Source organism: Mustela nivalis (genome assembly GCF_964662115.1).
Source record: "Mustela nivalis genome assembly, contig: HAP1_SCAFFOLD_1524, whole genome shotgun sequence".
In the NCBI taxonomy this organism is placed as follows: Eukaryota; Metazoa; Chordata; class Mammalia; order Carnivora; family Mustelidae; genus Mustela; species Mustela nivalis.
In genome coordinates, this window is record NW_028135140.1 from 1 (window position 1) to 21,923 (window position 21,923).

At 35.4% G+C, this 21,923-nt stretch overlaps 1 protein-coding gene across 3 annotated transcripts in view; it reads left to right on the forward strand.

Moving 5' to 3' along the window:
- Window positions 1-621: 621 nt before the first annotated feature.
- LOC309857907 (ankyrin repeat domain-containing protein 26-like) overlaps window positions 622-21,923 on the forward strand; it is a 30,693-nt gene continuing 9,391 nt past the window's right edge. Inside the window, exons 1-5 of one of the 3 annotated variants that reach the window (XM_082750627.1) lie at window positions 622-904; window positions 7,001-7,153; window positions 15,273-15,445; window positions 16,393-16,604; window positions 17,832-18,060. In XM_082750627.1, the coding sequence (XP_082606753.1) occupies window positions 16,462-16,604; window positions 17,832-18,060 (372 nt within the window). In that variant the 5' untranslated portion in view covers window positions 622-904; window positions 7,001-7,153; window positions 15,273-15,445; window positions 16,393-16,461. Of the gene's footprint in view, window positions 905-6,715; window positions 7,154-15,272; window positions 15,446-16,392; window positions 16,605-17,831; window positions 18,061-21,923 lie in introns of those variants that run through there. The other 2 variants (XM_082750628.1, XM_082750626.1) reach the window with 2 other exon arrangements.

Below are 21,923 nucleotides of genomic sequence, written 5' to 3' on the forward strand. Positions count from 1 at the left end.
CCCCTAGGAAGGTTGTACACTGATACAGGCATAAAAAATACTGGTAATTTTGGAAACCATGAATAATGTTGTAGTTGAAGCTTAGGGTGTTGTTTAAGAGATACTACAACAAGATAAAGAATAGTCTTTTGTGATTTTATATCTTTCTGCTGCATTTTTTAAAAATTTACTTATTTGACAGAGAGAGAGAGATTACAAGTAGACAGAGAGGAGGGCAGGGAGAGGAAGGGAAGCAGGCTCCCTGCTGAGCAGAGAGCCTGTTGCGGGGCTTGATCCCAGAATGGGATCATGACCTGAGCCAAAGGCAGAGGCTTAACCAGTGAGCCACCCAGGTGCCCCTCATTCTGCTGCATTTTAAAAATTTGTTTCTGATTGTTTTGTTTCTTGATATTACATGGGCGAATTTGTGAATGATTCTTTGAGATGTTTGTATGCCTTTAACCTAGTGACATTTAGTATTTCCCAAATGGTTTGCTGAAATTTTTTTTAATTAATTTTTTATTTTTTATAAACATATATTTTATCCCCAGGGGTACAGGTCTGTGAATCACCAGGTTTATACACTTCACAGCACTCACCAAAGCACATACCCTCCCCAGTGTCCATAATCCCACCCCTTTCTCCCAAACCCCCTCCCCCCAGCAACCCTCAGTTTGTTTGGTTTGCTGAAATTTTTGATAATTAAAAGTATTTCTTAAATATTCAGCTAAAGATTAAGTTTAATTTAAACTCTTAATTGATAAGATGTTGTTTTCTATCTTTATGAAAGTTAAAGTTTTTATCTAACCATTCTAATTTGTCCATTTTAATAAAATATATAGATTTTTCAGCAGAACTAGACTTAGAAATGACAACAGAAAAAGAGGAAGAATGTTTTAATGAAAGTGAAAATAAACACCTGCAGGTATATACAAATTTAAATTTAAATTTCCAATTTTATATTGTTTTCCCTGCTTTAAGAATGTAACATAGTTCAATTGAAATGATCTTCTGAACAGAATGTATTGAAGTTGATAGATTATAACCCAATATTTAGTTTTTGTAAAATTTTATAAGTTAAAATTTTAAAATATTGTTAGAATTTATCGTAGCTTATAGTTAAACTTTATCCTTGGAATTGGACCAAAAAAATTCCTGAATATTGTTTGCTTCTTCCATTTTTGTAAGTTTTTACATGCTAAAAAGGTAACATCAAATACTGAACCCTATGTTTAAGCAGTTGAAATTATGAGCAGTATAACAATGATGACTACTGACTTAGACTCATGTAGAAGGAGTGGTTCTTGGTCGTTCTTAATGTGCAGTTCTCAGTGGTTCAAAATGTGCAGTTCTGTATTGCCTGTCACTAATGCCAAGATTAAAGATTTATTTTGCCTTGTGATCTCTGTGTAGTTGACTTCAGAGAGTAGGGTCATAAAATCAACACAATTGCCCATTGTAGAATCACACCTTCCAGGATGGGACGTTTCTAGTTGGGTAATAAACAGGCACATTTTCAGTTATTTCATTTCAGTATAGGGAATCTGTAAATATTATTAACATTTTTTCTTATCTACTCTCTGTGGACGTAACAATAGCTGATACAGGCAGATAATTTATAGTGATGTATAATACTATCATAGTATATAATTTGAATTAAAATTTAGGAATTTGTTTTTCTTTTCTGATTGATGCTTATTGATTTTGGCTCCTAATAATAAGTTTGCCTATTCTCGAGTTATTAATCTTTAAAAAACATCCTCAAAGGCATTATTGGGGCTCACTGTTTAAGGTATGGTAAGATAAAATGTTTTTAAGTTTGTAACATTGAAAATCATGTAATTCATTTTTTGGTAGATGTAACAAGTAATGAATTGTTTAGTTTAAAAAACTGACAAAGTTAAGTTTATGGATTTGTGTTTTTCTTCTGTTTCAGGCTAGGGCAAGTTATTTTTCGCTTCTTAGTTACAATCCAGTGATTTCTTTTTTTATTATCGTATGGTACTCACCATACAGTACATCATTAGTTTTTGATGTAGTATTCTGTGATTTGTTGTTTGTGTATAACACCCAGGGCTCCATGCAACACATGCCCTACTTAATACCCATCATTGGGCTCACTCAACTCCCCCACCTCATTCCCCTTTAAAATCCTCAGTTTGATTCCCAGAGTCCATAGTCTCTCATAGTTCATCTCCCCCTCTGATTTCCCCCCCTTCATTTTCCCCTTCCTTCTAATTCCTCCATGATATTCCTTATGTTCCACAAATAAGTAAAACCATGTCATAATTGTCTCTGTTTGACTTATTTCACTCAGCATAATCTCCTTCAGTTCCATTATGTTGATGCAGATGTTGGTATTCACCATTTTTGATGGCTGAGGGATATTCCATTGTATATATGCATATTTCCATCACTATTATTTATAATATTACTTTGATTTAATGTATATTACTTAGGTATAAAATAGATAAAAAATTTAGTTTTATGATAATAGTAACTATGATATTTATAGCTAAAATCATTAATTTATTGGAATTCTTGGCTTCTCATATAAACCCTATGTATATTTTCTGAATGAAGGGATGGAGGGTAAATTGAGATAAATATGCATGTTGGCTATTTTTTTAAAGAATATTATTTTTAGAGAGAGAGAGCATGAGTAGGGGAATGTGTAGAGGGGGAGGGAAAAGGAAGGATAAGAATCTCAAGCAGACTCTGAGTGCAGAGCCTGACTCAGGGTTGGATCTTAAAACCTTGAGATCATGACTCGACCTGAAACCAAGAGTAGGACACTTAACCAACTGAGCTACCCAGGCATCCCAGTTTTGGATCTTTTATGTTAAAATAAGGGCTAAATCACCTTGAGACTATGATGGAATTAGTTAAGTGATTTATAAAGAAAGTTTATTTCACATACTATATCTACCTGTATATCTATGACAAATTTTAACTGTTATTTAAATTAAAATTTGAGTTATTCATGTAGGAAAAAATCATTGTATTTAAAAAGGCCATTTCTTTTGAACATTTTTTTTTAAGTTCTCTTAAGCTGTTGACGTTTTTTTTTTTAACAGAGTCATCCAAAATCCTAATGAAAATATGTCTTTTGGTTGTGGAAGAACGGTATTATACTGAAAAACAACTTTGTCGAGAACAGGATGCCAGAATATTTTTCAGAGTCCATAGTCTGTCATGATTCACCTCCCCTTCCAATTTACCCCAACTCCCTTCTCCTCTCTAACACCCCTTGTCCTCCATGATATTTGTTATGCTCCACAAATAAGTGAAACCATATGATAGTTGACTCTCTCTGCTTGACATTTTTCACTCAGCATAATCTCTCTCAGTCCCGTCCATGTTACTACAAAAGTTGGGTATTCATCCTTTCTGATGGAGGCATAATACTCCATAGTGTATATGGACCACATCTTCCTTATCCATTCATCCATTGAAGGGCATCTTGTTCTTTCCACAGTTTGGTGACCTTGGCCATTGCTGCTATAAACATTGGGATATAGATGGCCCTTCTTTTCACTACATACCCAGGAGTGCAATTGCAGGGTCATAGGGAAGTTCTATTTTTAATTTCCTGAGGAATCTCCACACTGTTCTCCAAAGAGGCTGTACCAACTTGCATTCCCCCCCACCAACAGTGGAAGAGGGTTCCCCTTTCTCCAATCCTCTCCAACACATGTTGTTTCCTGTTTTGTTAATTTTGGCCATTCTAACTGGTGTAAGGTGATATCTCAATGTGGTTTTAATTTGAATCTCCCTGAGGGCTAATGATGATGAACATTTTTTCATGTGTCTGATAGCCATTTGTATGTCTTCATTGGAGAAGTGTCTGTTCATATCTTCTGCCCATTTTTTGATATGTTTGCCTGTTTTGTGTGTGTTGAGTTTCAGGAGTTTTTTATAGATCCTGGATATCAACCTTTTTTTTTTTCTTTTTCTTTTTTAAAGATTTTATTTTCCATTGGACAGACAGTAGTAGTAGAAACAAGTACGCAGAGAGGCATGCAGAGAGAGAGGAAGGGAATCAGGCTCCCCACTGAGCAGAGAGCCCGACATGGGGCTCCATCCCAGGATCCTGGGATCATGACTTGAGCCGAAGGCAGAGGCTTTAACCCACTGAGCCACCCAGGCGCCCCTGGATATCAACCTTTTGTCTGTATTGTCATTTGCAAATATCTTCTCCCATTCTGTGGGTTGCCGCTTTGTTTTTTTGACTGTTTCCTTTGCTGTGCAGAAGATTTTGATTTTGATGAAGTCCCAAAAGTTTATTTTTGTTTTTGTTTCCTTTGCCTTTGGAGACATATCTTGAAAGAAGTTGCTGTGGCCGATATCGAAGAGATTACTGCCTCTGTTCTCCTCTAGGATTTTGATGAATTCCTGTCTCACGTTTAGGGCTTTTATCCATTTTGAGTTTATCTTTGTGTACGGTGTAAGAGAATGGTCGAGTTTCATTCTTCTACTTATAGCTGTCCAGTTTTCCCAGCACCATTTATTGAAGAGACTTTTTTCCACTGGATATTTTTTTCCTGTTTTGTCGAAGATTAATTGACCATAGAGTTGGGGATCCATATCTGGGCTCTCTACTCTTTTCCACTGGTCTATGTGTCTGTTTTTATGCCAGTACCATGCTGTCTTGGCGATCACAGCTTTGTAATAAAGCTTGAAATCAGGTAACGTGATGCCCCCAGCTTTATTTTTCTTATTGTTATAGTTAATTTTTATATTTTGTTTTATATTTCCTTAGTGATTCAGGATCTTTTCTGATTCCATACAAATTTTTGGATTATTTGCTCCAGCTCTTTGAAGAATACTGGTAGAATTTTGATCAGAATGACATTAAAAGTATAGATTGCTCTAGGCAGTATAGACATTTTAACAATGTTTATTCTTCTGATCCAAGAGCATGGAATGGTCTTCCATCTTTTTGTGTCTTCTTCAGTTTCTTTCATGAGTGTTCTGTAGTTCCTCGAGTACAGATCCTTTACCTCTTTGGTTAGGTTTATTCCCAAGTTTCTTATGGTTCTTGGTGCTATAGTAAATGGAATCGATTCTCTAATTTCCCTTTCTTTATTTTCATTATTAGTGTATAAGAAAGCCACTGATTTCTGTACATTGACTTTGTATCCTGCCACGTTGCTGAATTGCTGTATGAGTTCTAGTAGTTTGGGGTGGAGTCTTTCGTGTTTTCCATATAAAGAATTATGTCATCTGCCAAGAGAGTGTTTGACTTCTTCATTGCCAATTTGGATACCTTTTATTTCTCTTTGTTGTCTGATTGCTGTTGCTAGGACTTCTAATACTATGTTGAACAAGAGTGGTGAAAGTGGACATCCTTGTCTTGTTCCTGATCTCAGCGGGAAGGCTGCCAGCTTTTTCCCATTGAGGATGATATTTGCTGTGGGTCTTTCATAGATAAATTTGATGAAGTTCAGGAATGTTCCCTCTATCCCTATACTTGAAGCACTTTAATCAGGAACGGATGCTGGATTTTGTCAGATGCTTTTTCTGCATCAATTGAGAGGACCATGTGGTTCTTCTCTCTTCTCATATTAATTTGTTGTATCACAGTGATTGATTTGCAAGATGGAATTCTAAAGAATCACCTTTGCAAACAAAAGGAGATAGAAGTGGGTAACAAAAGGAGTTCTGGGATATTTTCTGTAGTTATTTTGAAGTACACTTGTGTATGTTTTTGTACACATATATATTTTATTTTCTGAAATTATTGTTTTATTTATGTGTATGTACATATATCTGTGTGTATGTGTGTATATATATCTATACTTCATGTGTGTGTATATATATATGTATACATATGTATGTATATATATATATCTGTGTGTGTGTTTGTATATATATATTTTCTCCATGTATATATGTATATATATTTTAAAAGCCAACACTGCAAGCATAGAGGATTTTTAAAGCATAAATATTTTGAAATTGAGATTCAATTAAGTGAATTAACTTGACAGTTAGCTCCAGATTTCCCAAGTGAATTGAATAAAAAGTACAGTATCTCAGTACTTTTTATACATATATATAAGTATATATTTATAAGTAAAATATATATGTTTATACATATATACTTTTATATATTTATACATTTATGCAAACTACACATAGTAGCTTTATATACATTTTAGGTTGGCATAATTTTATTCTTATTTATATAAATTTGAATTTTTAGTCTGAAATCATGTATCCTTATGACCTTTTAATCCTTTGCAGGCCCTTCCTTTTCATTAAATCATAATTTGGGCCAATTGTGATGAGCTTTAGCAAAACTATATTTGATTTAATCTTCCCACTGCTATTTATAATTTTTTAAGCAATTTTACAAATAATTTGCTCATTTTAAATCTCAGTTGCTATCATTTGGGCCTAAGTTTATTGAACACAAAGAGAGTTGTATCTCTGTAATTTATTAATTGGGCATTGGATCTCCATTTTCATATTAATGAGGGGTGGCAGGATTCTTGTGTAGCAGGAATGGAGGTCAGGGAGAGAGGTGAAAGCCAGGTCATCTAGGGTCTTGAAGGCCCTTAGAATGACCTCACTTACGTTCTGAGTTAGTTATCTATTAAAAGGATTTGAGCAGAGGGTTGAACATGTGGGGAATTCTGACATTAATTGAAGCCTATAATAAAAAAGAAGGAAAACATTTCATACTGTAGAATTTACCAATGTTAGTCCCACCTATATACCCATTTCTTTTTGAGACTTCAGTTGATTGGGAAGCTTTGGGAAAATTCACCCACAAGGAAAGGATAGTGGGGCTGAATTAATTAACTAAGTAACATAATACTGACTAGGCAGAGAACATCTTTTTGTGTCTTTAGCCAAATTCATTAAACAGCCATAATGTGTACATGTTAGGAAAAGGAGATGAATTGATGTTTGTAGTGAAATTTTCCAAATACATAGGTTCAAGTTATATATTGTTAACATAATTTAATAGTAAGATGATTTTATAAATCCAGTAACAGAAATGTCTCATTAGGTTGCTGTGAGACAACTTCAAGAAGAACTGGCCAATACCCTAAAGAAACTATCTATGTCAGAGGCTTCACTGGAGGTGACATCACGTTGTCGTATGAATTTAGAAGATGAGGTAAAAGACTTAAAGGAAAAACTGACTCAGAGTAGGAGTCAGGTATGTATGAAATGTCACATGTCAAGTTAATCTGTAGGTGGTTAAATAATATGAAGTGTTTTAGGATACTTATTTCCATGGATCACTTCCTTCCCTTTTTCATTATAATTAATTTAGTATAATTTTAGTATCTTCACAATGTACTTATTTCTTAAACTTTGACTTTCATTCTGTTATTTGTTTTATATATTTTTTTCTTATAGTAGTTACCCTTAGGAAAGGTGAAACTTATACATCATTCTTCACAGAAATTGGGACTTTTTTCCTACTAAATAGTTTTTTTAAAAGACTTACTTATTTATTTGTGGTGGGGGTGGTTGGAGAGGCAGAGGGAGATGGAGAGAATTTCAAGCAGACCCCTGCCCAGCAGAGAGCCCCATGCTGGCTTGATTCCATGACCCATAAGATCATGACCTGAGCTAAAATCCTGAGTTGGATGCTTAACCAGCTGAGCCACCCAGGTGTGCTAATAATGTTTTTTAATGATCCCTCTGTTACCATCATGAGCTAAGCCATGTAAAAGCAGAAGATAATGTTTAATAGAATGTTTAAGAAAATTGTCTTATTTCTCATCTTCACTCTTTTGAATGGATACAGAATCTGTACTGATTTCAGGATAACTTGTACAGAAAAGTGATTTCACAAACCAGTTGAACTTTGGCATTTCCTTCATTTTCTTTTCCTCTTCAGTATATAATAAATGCACAGAAGTATTTAGTTCATGTATACTATATACACCCAAAAGAGAGAATTAAGAAAATTATCTAGGCCTTGCCATTGGATTTTTTTAAAGCTGTATTGAGATGGAATGCACATTCCATACAATTCACCCATTTAATATTTGTAGTTCAGTGTTTGGGCATATTGATAGAGTTGTGCAACCATTACTGCCATCAAGTAGAACATTTTAATTACCCTGAAAAGAAACTCTTAATCCTTGCCCCCAGGCTCAGGCAACCACAAGTCTACTTTCTGCCTCTATAGAGTTGCCAATTCTGAATATTTCATATATGGGGAATCACACAATGCGTGGTCCTTTGTGACTAGCTTCCCTCACTTAATGTTTTTGGGGTTCATCTGTGTCATAGCATATATCAGTGCTTCATTCCTTATTATCAAACAGTACTCCATTGTGGGCTAAAACCATTGTTCATTTATCATTTGATGCACCTTTGGGTTGTTTCCACTTTTTAGCCATTAATAATGCTGCTGTGAACGTTCAATTAGTTATTGTCTGGGCATATCTTTTTATTTCCCTGGCATCACATTTTATCCTCTCAGTTAATTGTGTTGATTTCACCATCTCTTAGTCTTTTTTTTTTTAATTGACTTTCACAGAAACCACACTCTAGGAACAAAGGAACCAGCTGGTACCATTTCCCTCCAGTGCCCCTCAGCACAAGCACAGAGCCATCTGCGGGATGCAGTACAGCTCTGACACTGGCTGCCTAATCTGCTTACACAAAGCACCATCCCCTCGCACTCCAGTGGAACTGCCCTGCTCAATCATTCTTGCCTCAGTTCCACCACAGCAGGCCTTTCCCCCAGAAAATCAGCACAGGCCCCTGCCCACACCTCATCTAACCAGATTCAGGAAGGCATGAGTTCCAGTGGAGGTGGTGACAGGTCTCATTTCACAAGCACACCAGGGCACACCTAGTTAAAAGTTGCTACATTCAGGCCAGGTACCAAACACTGCCCACAGCAGTGAGGGAGTGCCTTTGCAGATGTCTGGCCTGAAGGATAGAGCAGCCAGAACTCAACGGCAGAGTGCATGCTGCACACACTAGACATACCCCCCTAAGCACGAGACCCTGGGTGCTACATCACGTCTTTTCTCATAAGTCCATTACTTTTGGGAGAAGATGACATAACTGGCTTTTCTAACACAGAGAAGCTGGCAGAGACTTAGATAAAATGAGAAAACAGAGGATTTTATCTCAAATGAGAGAACAGGATAAAGCCACGGGTCCAGAGATTGAAGTGAGACAGATGTAAATATCATGGCTGATGGAGGATTTAAGCAGTGACCATAGGGACACTCACTGGACTTTAGAAAAGAACGACAACATCAGTGAGACCCTTACAACAGAGATAAAAGAGTTAAAAAAGAATCAGAGTTGAAGAGTGGAATAAATGAGTTAAGAAACACACCTAATGCAATGAACAGTAGGCTGGAAAAGACAGAGGAACAAATTAACAACTAAGAAGTCAAAGTAATGGAATGCAATGAAGCCAAAGAAGGGGGAGAAAGAAGAATTATGCAAAATGAGACCAGACCTAGGGAACTCAGTGACTCCATCAAATGTAATAACATTCAAGTTATAGGAGTCCCAGTAGAAGAAGACAGAAAAAAGGTGTAAGAAAACTTGTTTCTAGAAATATAGCTGAAAATGTCCCTAATCTAGGGAAAGCAACAGACATCAAGATCCAGGAGACACAGAAAACTATCCAAATCAACAATCGTAGGCTAACACCAAGACCTATTGTAATTGAATTTGCAAAATACACTGATAAAGGAAACATCTTAAAAGCAGGAGAGCAAGTCAGTAACTTTCAGGGGAAACCCCTTAAGGCTAGCAGGAACTTTTTCAGCAGAAACTTGGCAAGCCAGAAGGGAGTGGTATTATCTATTCAACGTGATGAATGAGAAAAATCTGTAGCCAAGAATAGTCTATCCAGCAAGCCTATTACTCAGAATAGGAGAGATAGAGTTTCCCAGATAAAAACTAAAGGAGTTTGGACTACTAAACTAGCACCATAAGAAATATTAAAGGGTACTCTTTGAGTGGAAAGAAGAGACCAAATGTGACAGTATAAAGGCAGGAAACACAAAAGTAGCAAAAATGAACAATTTATATAAAAAATAAGTTAAGGAACTCAGGAAAAAAGGATATAAAATATAATACTTTACCTAAAGCATGGGGAGAAGAGAAAAGAATGGGCTCAAACTTAAAGACCAGCAGCTTAATATAGACTTCTATATGCAGAAGAGGTTATACACAAATTATATATCAAAACCCACTAATAGTGGTGCCTGTGTGGCTTAGTTGGTTAAACATCTGACTTGATTTCAGCTCAGGTCATAATCTCAGGGTTGTGAGATTGAGCCCTGCACTGTACTTTATTCCGGCCATGGAGTCTGCTTAAGCTTCTCTTTCCCTCTCCCCACTCCACTCATGCCCTCTCTAAAAAGAAAACAAAGCCACCGATAAACACTCAAAGAGGAGAAAGAAATGAAATATATCACTAAAGAAAACCAGTAAAATATCAAAGACACAAAAAATGATCAGAGAACATCTCTAGAAACAACCACAAAGCAAGTAGTAAAATGACATATACATGACTATCAATAATTACTTTGGATATAAATGGGGTAAGTGTTCCAATCAAAATACATAGGATGTCAGAGTGGATTAGAAAGAAGAAGAAAAAGAAGAAGACCCATGTATAAGCCACTTGCAAGAGTTTCATTTTTGTCATAAGGACACCTGCAGATTGGAAGTCAGTTGATGGAAAAAACATGTATCCTGCAAATGGATATAAAAAGAAAGCCAGTATAGTAATACTTACATTGGACAAAACAGAGTTTAAAAGAACGACTGCAGTAAGAGACAAGAGCACTATATCATAATGAAGAGGACAATCTGACAGGAAGAAGAACTAACTATTGTAAGAATTTATGCACCCAACATGGGATCACCCAAGTATATAAAACAATTAATGACTAACATAAAAGAAATAATTGATAATAATACAGTAATACTAGGGTCCTTTAATTTTATTATATATGTTTTCAATGAAATTTATTTCTTTTATTCCCAATTGCAAAAGTATCCATGAAGTCAATGTACAATTCAGATATTTTAGGAAGGAATAGAAATAATCAATAGTTGGGTACTTTAACTCACCTCTTACATCAAAAGACAGGTCAGAAAGTCAACAAAGAAACAGTGGCTTTATATGATGCACTGGACTAGATGGACTAAGGAGATATATTCAAAATATTCCATTCTTAAACAACAGAATACACATTCTGGAAAATTCTGTAGAATAGATCACATATTAGGCAACAAAACAAGTCTTTTTTTGAATTTAATTTTTTTTCAGTGTTCCCAAATTCAATGTTTATGCACCACACCCAGTGCTCCATGCAATATGTGCCCTCCATAATACCCACAAAACCTGTCTTAATAAATACAAGAATATTGAAGTCACACCATGCACCTTTTCTGATCACAATACTATTAAATTAGAAGTCAGCCACAGGAAACAGTCTGAAAGACCACAAATACATGTTGGTTAAGTAACATTCTACTAAACAGTGAATGGACCAATGAGGAAATAAGAGAATAAATTTTTTAAAATACATGGAAGCAAATGAAAATGAAAACACAATTTCCCAAACTTTTGAGATACAGTAAATATGGTTCTAAGAGGGAAGTATATAGCAATGCAGGCCTAACTCAAGAAATAAGAAAAATCTACAACAACCTAACCATCACCTAAAGAATATAGAAAAAGAACAACAAATGAAGCCTAAAGGCAGCAGAAGGAAGGAGATAATAAAAATTAGAGCAGTAGTAGTAGTAGTAGGTAGCTCAGTTGGTTAAGCAGCAGACTCTTGATTTCAGCTCAGGTCATGACCTCAGAGTCCTGGGAATGAGCCCTGCTTCTGTCTCTGTGCTCAGCGGGGAGTCAACTGGAGGATTCTCTACTCCCTCTCCATTTGACCCTCTCCCCACCTTCTCTCTCTCTCAAATAAATTTTTTAAAAAATTAGAGCAGAAGTAAACACTATAGAAAATTTTAAAAGACAAAAATAGGAGAGACCAATGAAACCAGGAGCTGGTTCTTTGAAAAAATTAATAAAACCAATAAGGCTTTAGCCAGAGTTATCAGAAAGAAGAGAAAAAGGACCCCAATAAAATCACAGAAGAGAGAGTAGAAATAACAATCAACACCACAGAAATGCAGACAATTATAAAAGAATATTATGAATGACTGTATGCCAACAATTTGGACGATGTAGAATAATGGATAAATTCCTAGAAACATATAAATTACCAGAACTGAAACAAGATAGAAAATTTGAAGAGACTGCAAACCAGCAAAGAAATGGAATCATTAATCCAAAAACTATGAACAAACACAAGTCCAGGACCAGGGGCAAATTCTACAGAGCATTTTAAAGGAAGAGTTAGTCCTCTTCTCAAACTATTCCAAAAAACAGAAAAGGAAGGAAAAACTCCAAATTCACTCTATGAGGCCATTATTACCCTGATACCAAAACTAGACAAAGACACCACAAAAAGAACTCTAAGCCAGTATCTTTGTTGAACATGGTTGCAAAAATCCTCAACAAAATACTCCAAACTGAATCCAACAATACATTAAAAAAATCATCACCATGATCAAATGGTATTTATTCCTAAGATATGGGGGTGTTTTAATATCTGCAAATCAATCATTGTGATACACCAAATTAATAAAAGGAGAAGAATCATCTGATAATTTCAAAAGATATAGTTAAAGCATTTGAGGGGCACCTGGGTGGCTCAGTGGGTTAAATCCTCTGCCTTTGGCTCAGGTCATGATTCTGGCCTCCTGGGATCTAGCCCCGCATCAAGCTCCCTGATAATTGGGGGAGCTTCCCCCTCTCTCTCTGTCTGCCTGACTCTCTGTCTACTTGTGATCTCTGTCTGTCAAATAAATAAATAAAATCTTTTAAAAAAAGCATTTGACAAAGTGCAACATCTATTCATGATAAAAGAGTAAAAAATTCATTCATGATAAAAAGTTTCAAAAAGTAGGTTTAGAAGGAATATAGTTCAACATAATAAAGGTCATATATAAAAAATGCACAGGTAATGACACCCTAAATGGGAAAAAACAGAACAGAATTTTCTGTGAATACGACTGGATTTCATGCCATTAGAAAATCCATTCTCCCAGGTCTTTTGAGATAAGCTTTCACCTCAGGTTTCCTGTGCAGCTCTCATTTAACAATGCCTTTCAAATTCTCACACTCTTAAGATCCTTAAAGAAATTTGAGGCACACCTTAAGTCCTTCTCAAGGACTTATAAAGGGTTTATAGTTTTGGCTTCATCCATAGGCCATGTTGTCCTGGATTTGCTTTTAACCCAGAAGCCATTTCTTTATTTTAGCATTATTTGACAATACAGCATGTGGAGAAGCTGTAAATGAGGAACAGATAGGTGAACCCAGTAAGTCCTGGTTCCTTCATATTGAATCGTCTTTCTTTAGCTTATCTCTCCTACCAGATTTACTTTCATGTGGTTTGTGGCACGAGTTCCTTTTCCCTCTAGTGTCATTTTCTTCACTTGTCTAGAAACCTTTGCTGTAAGCCTCTCAAGGGCCATCAGGTTTCCACTCACAGTCTCTTGGAAGCCCTTTTGGTTTTCATTCTTACTCTTCTCTACTTCTCACTCTTACTCGTCTTTCAGGTTCCACCCACTTCCTGGTTCAAAGAAGGGTTAGTTTCAGTTTTTTGGTTTTCCTTTTTAATGGCAGCACCCCATTTTGATATCAGTATCTGTGCCAGTTATTTATTGCTGTATAATAAACAATCTCAAAACCTAGTGGCTCAAAACAGCATTCATCTTGTTCACAAATCTTCGGACAAGGTTGAGTCAGGCCAACTCATTTCTTCTTCATTTGGCATCACCTGGGATGACTGGAAACTGGGAACTAGAATCATCTAAAACCTTGTTCATGCACATGTTTGGCTGTTGAGGCTGGCTTTTGGCTAGGATGTTAGCTAGGGCAGTCTCAGCTGGAATATTTGCATGAAGACTTAACTAGGTACCCTGGGCTTTCCCACAACAGCTGGATTCTAAGGGTGACGTTTCCTAGAAGAAGAAAGTCATATGGAAGCTATATCACATTTTCTAACCTTGCCTTAAAAATCACACCGCAGCTCTGCCATATTCTGTTCACTAGGAACCAGTTACTAAGACCAACACATATGAAGTGGAGGGATTGTCATGGGAGAAGTGTCAGTTTATAAAACCACCGCATCCACTTGTCTTTCCAGTCATATCTAAAGGAAAGGAGATCTTCCCAACTCAGCATCCCTGAGCTCCAGCAAGTTTTTTGGTTGTTTTCATTGCTTAGTATATTCTCTTATTTTGTGGGAAGTAACAAAGGATTGTAACACTGTCGAGTTAAAGAATTTTTTTTTCCAAAAATATATGGATAATCTCACTAAATTTTTCCCCACTATTTTTTTTTTTACTGAGAGATGTGATTTTTTAACCTTGTGAATCATTTCTCTTCAGAATGCAATTGAAATTAGCATAAAACAGTTGTAATTCAGAAAAAGGCTGATGGCAATAGAATCAGTATTTATAGATTCATTAATTAGAGTCTTATTTTCAATGTCTTATTTTGGTAAGCATTTATTGGCTCAGACCTACATAAGTCAATATGGGATTCCTAAAACGTCTTTAAAAATTATGGAGTACATGGGCACCTGGGTGGCTCAGTTAAGTGCCTTTGGCTTGGGTTGTAATCCTGGGATGCTGGGATTGAGCCCCATGCTGGGCTTCTTGATCAGTGTGGAGTCTGCTTCTCCCTCTCCCTGCTCTTGTGCTCTTGCTGTCTTGCTCTCTCTCCCTCTCAAATAAATAAAATCTTTAAAAAAATTATGGAGTGTTAAGACGAGGGAAGGGTTAAGAGACTTTCTACTAAGATGTGACTTACAGTTATTTTATGGAGGAAAAATCTGAAACAATCAGAAAAATAAAAGTATAAATATTAAATACAAATGTGTTGCAAAGAGTTTGACAGCAGAGATTGATTTTAGTAACTCCTAGTGGTTTGAATTTTGTTCTTCATTTCTTAGTTATTTGAGGTTCTGCATTACAAGACTTTACTACAATATAGATAACATTTTATTGAAAATGAACTTATTTTAAAATCTGAGCACCTGCCCGGGGAGCAGTCAGTAACGTATGTGACTCTTGATCTTGGGGGTTTGAGTCAAGCCCCATCTTTGGTGCAGAGATTTAAAATCTTTGAAAAAAATGTGGGGTCTTAGTTTTGCATTGGACTCTTTTCACTCTGCTTCCAACTATATATTATTTTATTCATGCAGGTTGATGATCTAACAGCAAAACTGGAAACTATGACTTCAAGAAACCAGGTTCTTATTCAGGAGTTATCATCTATGAAAAAAATACCAACAAAATGTGAAATTCTAGAGAAGAATAAAAAGAAGTTGGGGAACAACAGAAAGTAAACCTCAGAAGTTGTGTAGAAGTCAACGTGGTAGGATATAGTAAAATAGAACAATATAAAGGGGATTTTGAAGACAGGACAAGATTGAATGTAGAAAAAAAAATTAAAAGAAGTTGATCTATTTTTAGAGGTTAATTTATTTGTCTATAAAATGCTTTAATTCATTTTACTCCAAATTACATTTTGGTTATATGCAGTGTAGAGTTTTCCTCTACTTCCTTTATAACAACTTGGTAAATTTCTGAAAGCATTTGTTCCTTCCCTTTAAAAATTTCAGTTTTCATTATTATTCACACTAAATTGATCTTTCAGAATGATTCACAGTAGAAAGTCATTTTATTTTTTAAGACCAGTTAGTATAAAACAAGGCTATTGAGAGGAAAAGAAAAAACTGTGCTTTAAAAATTTTGACCATGGGGTCCATGGGTGGCTCAGTCAGTTGCTTGTTTGGGCTCCATTCTGGGCATTCCTACATAAAAGAAATGGTACCATACTTGGATTATTCCTTTTTTATATATATTTAATATCTTATTTATTTATTTGGAAAGAACGAGTGGGGGATGGACAGGTAGAGAGAAAATTCCAGGCATACTTCATGCTGAGTAGGACACAGGGCTTTCTCCCAGAACCCTGAGATCACTATCTGGGCAGAAACCAAGAGTCAGGCACTCAGATGACTGAGTCAGCCAGGCACCCCAGGTACCTCAATTATTCTGAAGTTGTATTGTTCACTTTTTAAAAAACTAAATGATATTATTATTCTTTGAATTATCAGATTGCATGCGTTCTAATGTAAGAATGAACATTATTCACATTTAATTCAGTTTCACATTAATGATAAATATTTTACATTTCAGCTTTTTTTTTCCACTTTAAAAATTTCTCTCTGAATCATTGACACAAAACTAAAAGAAAGAAATATACTGTAATTACCCAGGTTGTAACAATTTTAAAACTATGCTTTTAATTTGCTTTAGACGCAAGCAGCATTTCAAGAAAGTGTAGCACAGTTAAGAGAAAATAATAATGCTTCAGGAAGAAGTCAAATGGAACTCAGAATTAAAGAGCTGGAATTTGAATTATCCAAAATGAAAAATTCTCAAGACGTTACTAAAGCAGAATTGGACAGATACAAGCACCTCTACCTAGAAGTAACACATCGAATGTCATTGACAAATGAACTGAACAAGTTAAAACAATCATAGAAAGTAGAGTTAGCTTATTAATTTGCATCTAAACCATAATTTTTTGGAGCCACGTTCATGAGATCAGTAGTAAGTGAAAGCCAACTAGATAATATAATTTTGAAAAATGATGTTTGTAAATGAACTTATTGTCAAAATGCTAGTTTAAGTTAGTTTGCATTTCTCTTTTTTGTTGTTGTTTTAAATGATTTTATTTTTTCCTTTGAATACTTTCAGTTAATCTGATCTCCTAGTCTTTAAACTAATTGTTTGAAGATTTATAATTTAGACAGCATATTATTATAAAATTGTCAAAATTACCCTAAATAGAAATGAGTTTATTAAAATTTATTTATTAAGGTTAGTTTATTTTTGGAAGAGTACATCTTTAACCCAAAAGGTCAAGATGGAAACGGTAGATTCCACGTCCAGTACCCTAGTATCTGTGTTATAACCTAATTGTTTCTGGAGCTGTTTCAGTTCTATCTGATCACAACTCTGCCATCTACTTGTCCTCTAGCAATTGTTCGTCTAAATTTTTCCTCAGTGCCAAATGCTCAATCTCTCTGAGGTAATGTGCGAAATATACAAGAGTGGTGAAAGCCAATGCTTGAAAAATGTCTTTGAGGGATTTTTTAAATTTTTATTTTCCTTTAAAGATTTTACATATTTATTTGACAGAGAGAGCGAGCAAGTGAGCACAAGCAGAGGGGAGCAGCAGGCAGAGGGTGAGGGTGAAGCAGGCTTCCCTCAAACAGGGAGCCCAGAATGGGGCTCAATCCCAGGACTGTGGGGTCCTGACCTGAGCTGAAGGCAGATGGTTAACCGACTGAGCCACCCAGACCCCAGGATGGTTTATTTTTGCAGCTCTAAACTGGTTTACTAAATATAAGTATGTATCATGGCGTCCCCAAGAATCTTTTCAGTACAACCATTCCAGAAGGCAGCAGGTATAACCTGTTAGGCCATGGACATCACTGATCACCATTTCTCTCCCTCTTTAATTTGAATTACTTGTTAGTTAGGAACCCTAGAGATATATGGACTTCTTTAGAACAGTTTTAAACCTATAATTATACATAATAGGTCTGCTCTGTCACATTTACCATGTTAAAACACTATTTAATGGCACATTTTGTTTACTATTATGGAGACTTAAAAAAATGCAAGTAATTTAGGACTGATTTGGGGAGAAACGAAATACTAAGTATTGTGTTTTGTAATCCTAACAGGACTAGTGAGAGGCTGGCAGAGACCAGTGCCAAACTTCTGGTGGAGAAACAGCAAAAGCAAACTTTGCTTGACACTATTAATATGAGGCCATCCCTAGATCTGCCTTATGGTAGAAATGTTAATAATAGTTCACTATTCAATAGAAACGTTGCTCTAAGAGAAAACGTGGTGATTCCTACCTCAAACTCATGGCGTTCAAGTAATGACCTCGAGACTTTCTTGATCAAGGTTGGTTATATTATCTTACCTTTTTTTCCTTGGGTTTCAGATTTCTGAGATAATTTTTGTTTTTAATTTGGTAAGATTCTGAGTTGCTTAGCTAACTAATACACACTAAGTAAAAGTCATAATTATTTTTGCTGATAAAGAAATGAGACATAAATTTTGATTTTTTTTCTTTGTTCCTGGAGCTCTTATTTTCAAGAGGTACCTATTATTACCTTTATTCAATAATTATAACTAAACTGACATTTATTATTTTTCAATATTTTATTTATTTTAGAGAGAGAGTGTACAAGAGGGGGAGAGAGTGTGAGATTCTCAAGCAGACTTCCTGCTGAGTGTGGAACCCTACATGGGGCCCAGTCTCACAACCCTTAGATCATAACCTGAGCCAAAAACAAGAGTCAGACACTTGACTAAGTTACCCAGGCACCCCAAAACGAACACATTTTAAATTTCTTGAAAACCTACATCTAAATTCGATTTTAGAAAGTAAATATTATTGCTCACGAATGAAATCTATACTTAGATGCTTTGACTAATTTCCTGTTTGGCAGTTGTTCATAACAATTTTAAAGTTCGCTGTTACCCATTTTTCCCACCCCTATGTATAAGTCAACAATAAGAATCCAAACACTTACTCACATATGGATATTTATTATTTCAAGAATCCATGATAAGTCCTTTTTATGAATTAAATAAACTTGTAATGCTAAAAAGATTAATTTTTCTTTTTAAGTTTGTAATTGTTGTCATTTTCTTACCTGAGAGTACATCCTTAATTTTTGTCTTATTTGGAGCATTTTTTTAAAAACTTATAACACTTCTATTTCAATTTTTACAAAATGTCTTGCTGAGCAACTGTAGAACATTTTCTAAATGGCTAAATCAAGCAAATACTGCATTTTTTTTAAAGAGAGAGAGAGGGAGAGAGAGTGTGTGTGCAAGCTGGCGGTGGGGGTTGAGGTACAGAGGGTAAGCAGGCTCCATACTCAGTGCAGAGCCTGATGCAGGGCTCAGTCTCAACGATCCTGAGATCATGACCTGAACCAAAGTCAAGATCAGATCCTTAACTGACTGAGCCGTGCAAGTGCCCCACAATTGGAATTTTTTAAATGAAGTTCACATATATCTATCCTGCCATCACTTTAATGATTGATGACTAAGATGGGAATAATAGGGAGTCTTTAAGTAGCAGCTAGTTTCCATTGTATATCATTGTTATTAAAATATCCGTTTCAATCAATGTACATAGGTTTATGGTTTTGAAGGTATATTCATATTCTTACTAATGTAGAGAAAAGTAGCATAGACCCCTGGTAAATAAGACCTCAATCTTGTTCTTTCATTTGGTTTCCTTATTGTCTTGCTCTCTTCCCTCCTAATTTGAGGACTTTCTTTAGTGTTATGCTTGGTTGCCTTTCTTTTTCTTTTTTGTATATTATAGATTTTTGTGATCACAGTGAAGTTCATACATAACATCCCATATATATAGAAGTCTTTTTAAAGTTGATGGCTACTTAAGTTCAAACACATTTTAAAAACACTACATTTTTCGACCCCCGCTTGTTTTATGTATTTGATGTCTTAGTTTACACCTTTTTATTTTGTGTATCCCTTTACTAATTACTGTAGACACAATTGTTGTTACTACTTTTGTCTTTTAACATTCATACTGGCTTTATAAAAGTGATTGATCTATTACTTTTATTGTATGTTTGCTTTTACCAATAAAACTCTTTCTTTCATAATTTTCTTATTTCTAGTTATGGCCTTGTCTGTCTGTCTTTCTTTCTTTGTTTCCTTCTTTCTTTCTTTTAATCTATTTTTGAGAGCAAGCAAGAGAGAACACAGATGGGAGGGGAGGGCCACAGAGAGAGGGAGAAGCAGACTCCTTGAGCACAGGGCGTGGTGTGGGGCTCGATCCTAGTAGGTCTCTTAACCTGTCCTCATTTTAAAAATTCTTTTATCTTTTTGTTTTTTGGCTTGGATGATTTCTGCTACCCTGTCTTGTAGATCACTGATCTGTTTATCTGCAGCTTTTAATGTGCTGTTGATACCTCTGGAGTATTTTTCATTTCAGTTGTTTTATTTTTCAGCTCTGATTGGTTCTTCTTTATATTTTCTCTTTCTTGAAGTTCTCACTGAATCCATCCATTCTTCTCCCAAGTTTGCTGAGCATTTTTATGACCATTACTTTGAACTCTTATTCAGGTAGATTACTTATCTCTGTTTCATTTAGCTATTTTTCTGAAGTTCTGTATTGTTCTTTCATTTGGAACATATTCCTCTATCTCCTCATTTTGTCTGACTTTCTGTGTTTATTTCTGAAATTGTTTTCAACGTTTTCCCTCTTTAAAGTATGTCACTTTGAACAATGAATGTTAGGTATAAAGTCAAGGAAGAAGAAACCATTTCTAAGTATTGTCTGATCATTTTTCTTGTTGGAGCTGTGGTGGAGTAGGTGGCAGATGACATTGCTCTTCTTTTTCTGAGTTGAGAACACAGGAGTCAGGCAGATGGAGATAAGCTTAGTAACTGTAATACATACTAACAGATTGGAGGATGTGGCTTAGGTATGTAGCCACTGCCAACTTCCTAATACTTTACTCCTTTACTCCAAATTAGGCACTTCCACACACAGTTGTAAATGGAAGGAAGAGATGTTTGATGCCCATCCCACAAAGATGAAAGCAGACCTCAATTCATGTTACTAGGGCAGGCATAGCTTTTCAAATAAGAGATCTGGAAGCATGTAGGCACTGCTTAGTGCCTTCTCCCAAATTCACCCATTAGGTGAATCTCTCTTCCTGTCATGAAGAAGGTAGAGAAATGTTCTCACATGGAAATGAAGGTTTACCTATAATTTCCGAGTGGATTTAATTTATAATTAAAGTTAATCGTGTCTTTTGTACATGTGAACTAATGGGAAGGCTAGATGGCAAAGAGAAATCTGTTCAGTGTTTTAGATTTTGCAATAAATAGCTCACAACATAGGTAACCATTTGTTCATTGACTTTGATAAACCAAGTTTTATTTGAAGGAAATGAATAATTCTTTTAAGGAAGAATTTCCTCAGGTTCAGGTTCTTTGGTTCAACCAAAGATTTTCTCCTTCAAGTTCCCTGTCCTTTCAAGTTAAAAAAATTTTGCTTATAAATTGAGCATATTGACTGTTACTAATAGGAGTTAAGATAACTTCTCGTTCTTTATTTTTGTTCATGACTGTAAAAATTTATAGTTTAGTTAGAAAGCTGTTTTCTGTCTAATGCCTTAACTTTATGGAGCCACAGAACAAAGTTTTATGTATTCATTTTCTCTGATTTCTAGTTAAAAATGAATGTATTTCTTGAATATGAGGAAGTAACTAAAACACATTCCTGGCCTGCAACTAGGTGGATTCTTGACCTCAGGCAAACTACAATCTCTCTGAGGCCTTTTTGTCTCTTATGTGAAATTAGGGATGTTGACTAAGTTAGTGACTTTTATACCTCTGGGGAAAAATTGTTTTTTCCAAAGAATAGAACTTATCTTTTTTTTTTTTTGCATTAAACTGTATTATATAAAACACAGACAAGTAGAGCTGTTTAGCTAAATGCGAGATAAGACTACACCTGTAGACTTCCTTGTCCCTCAGTCCTGCTGTGTCCCAGGAGACCCTTAGATTTCTATGAGCCATAGTTTGAAAACTAACATTTATGAGAAAATCCTTCGTTAATAATTCTTTGAATTAAAATTTGCTTATACATTGCATGTTGTTTTTCTGTTTATAATTTTTTTATCCTCCTATTTTTTGGATAAATGGAAAAGTATAAATAAAATTGCAAATGGGTTCTCCTTATTAGTGGACTTGAAGCTATTTCCACCTTC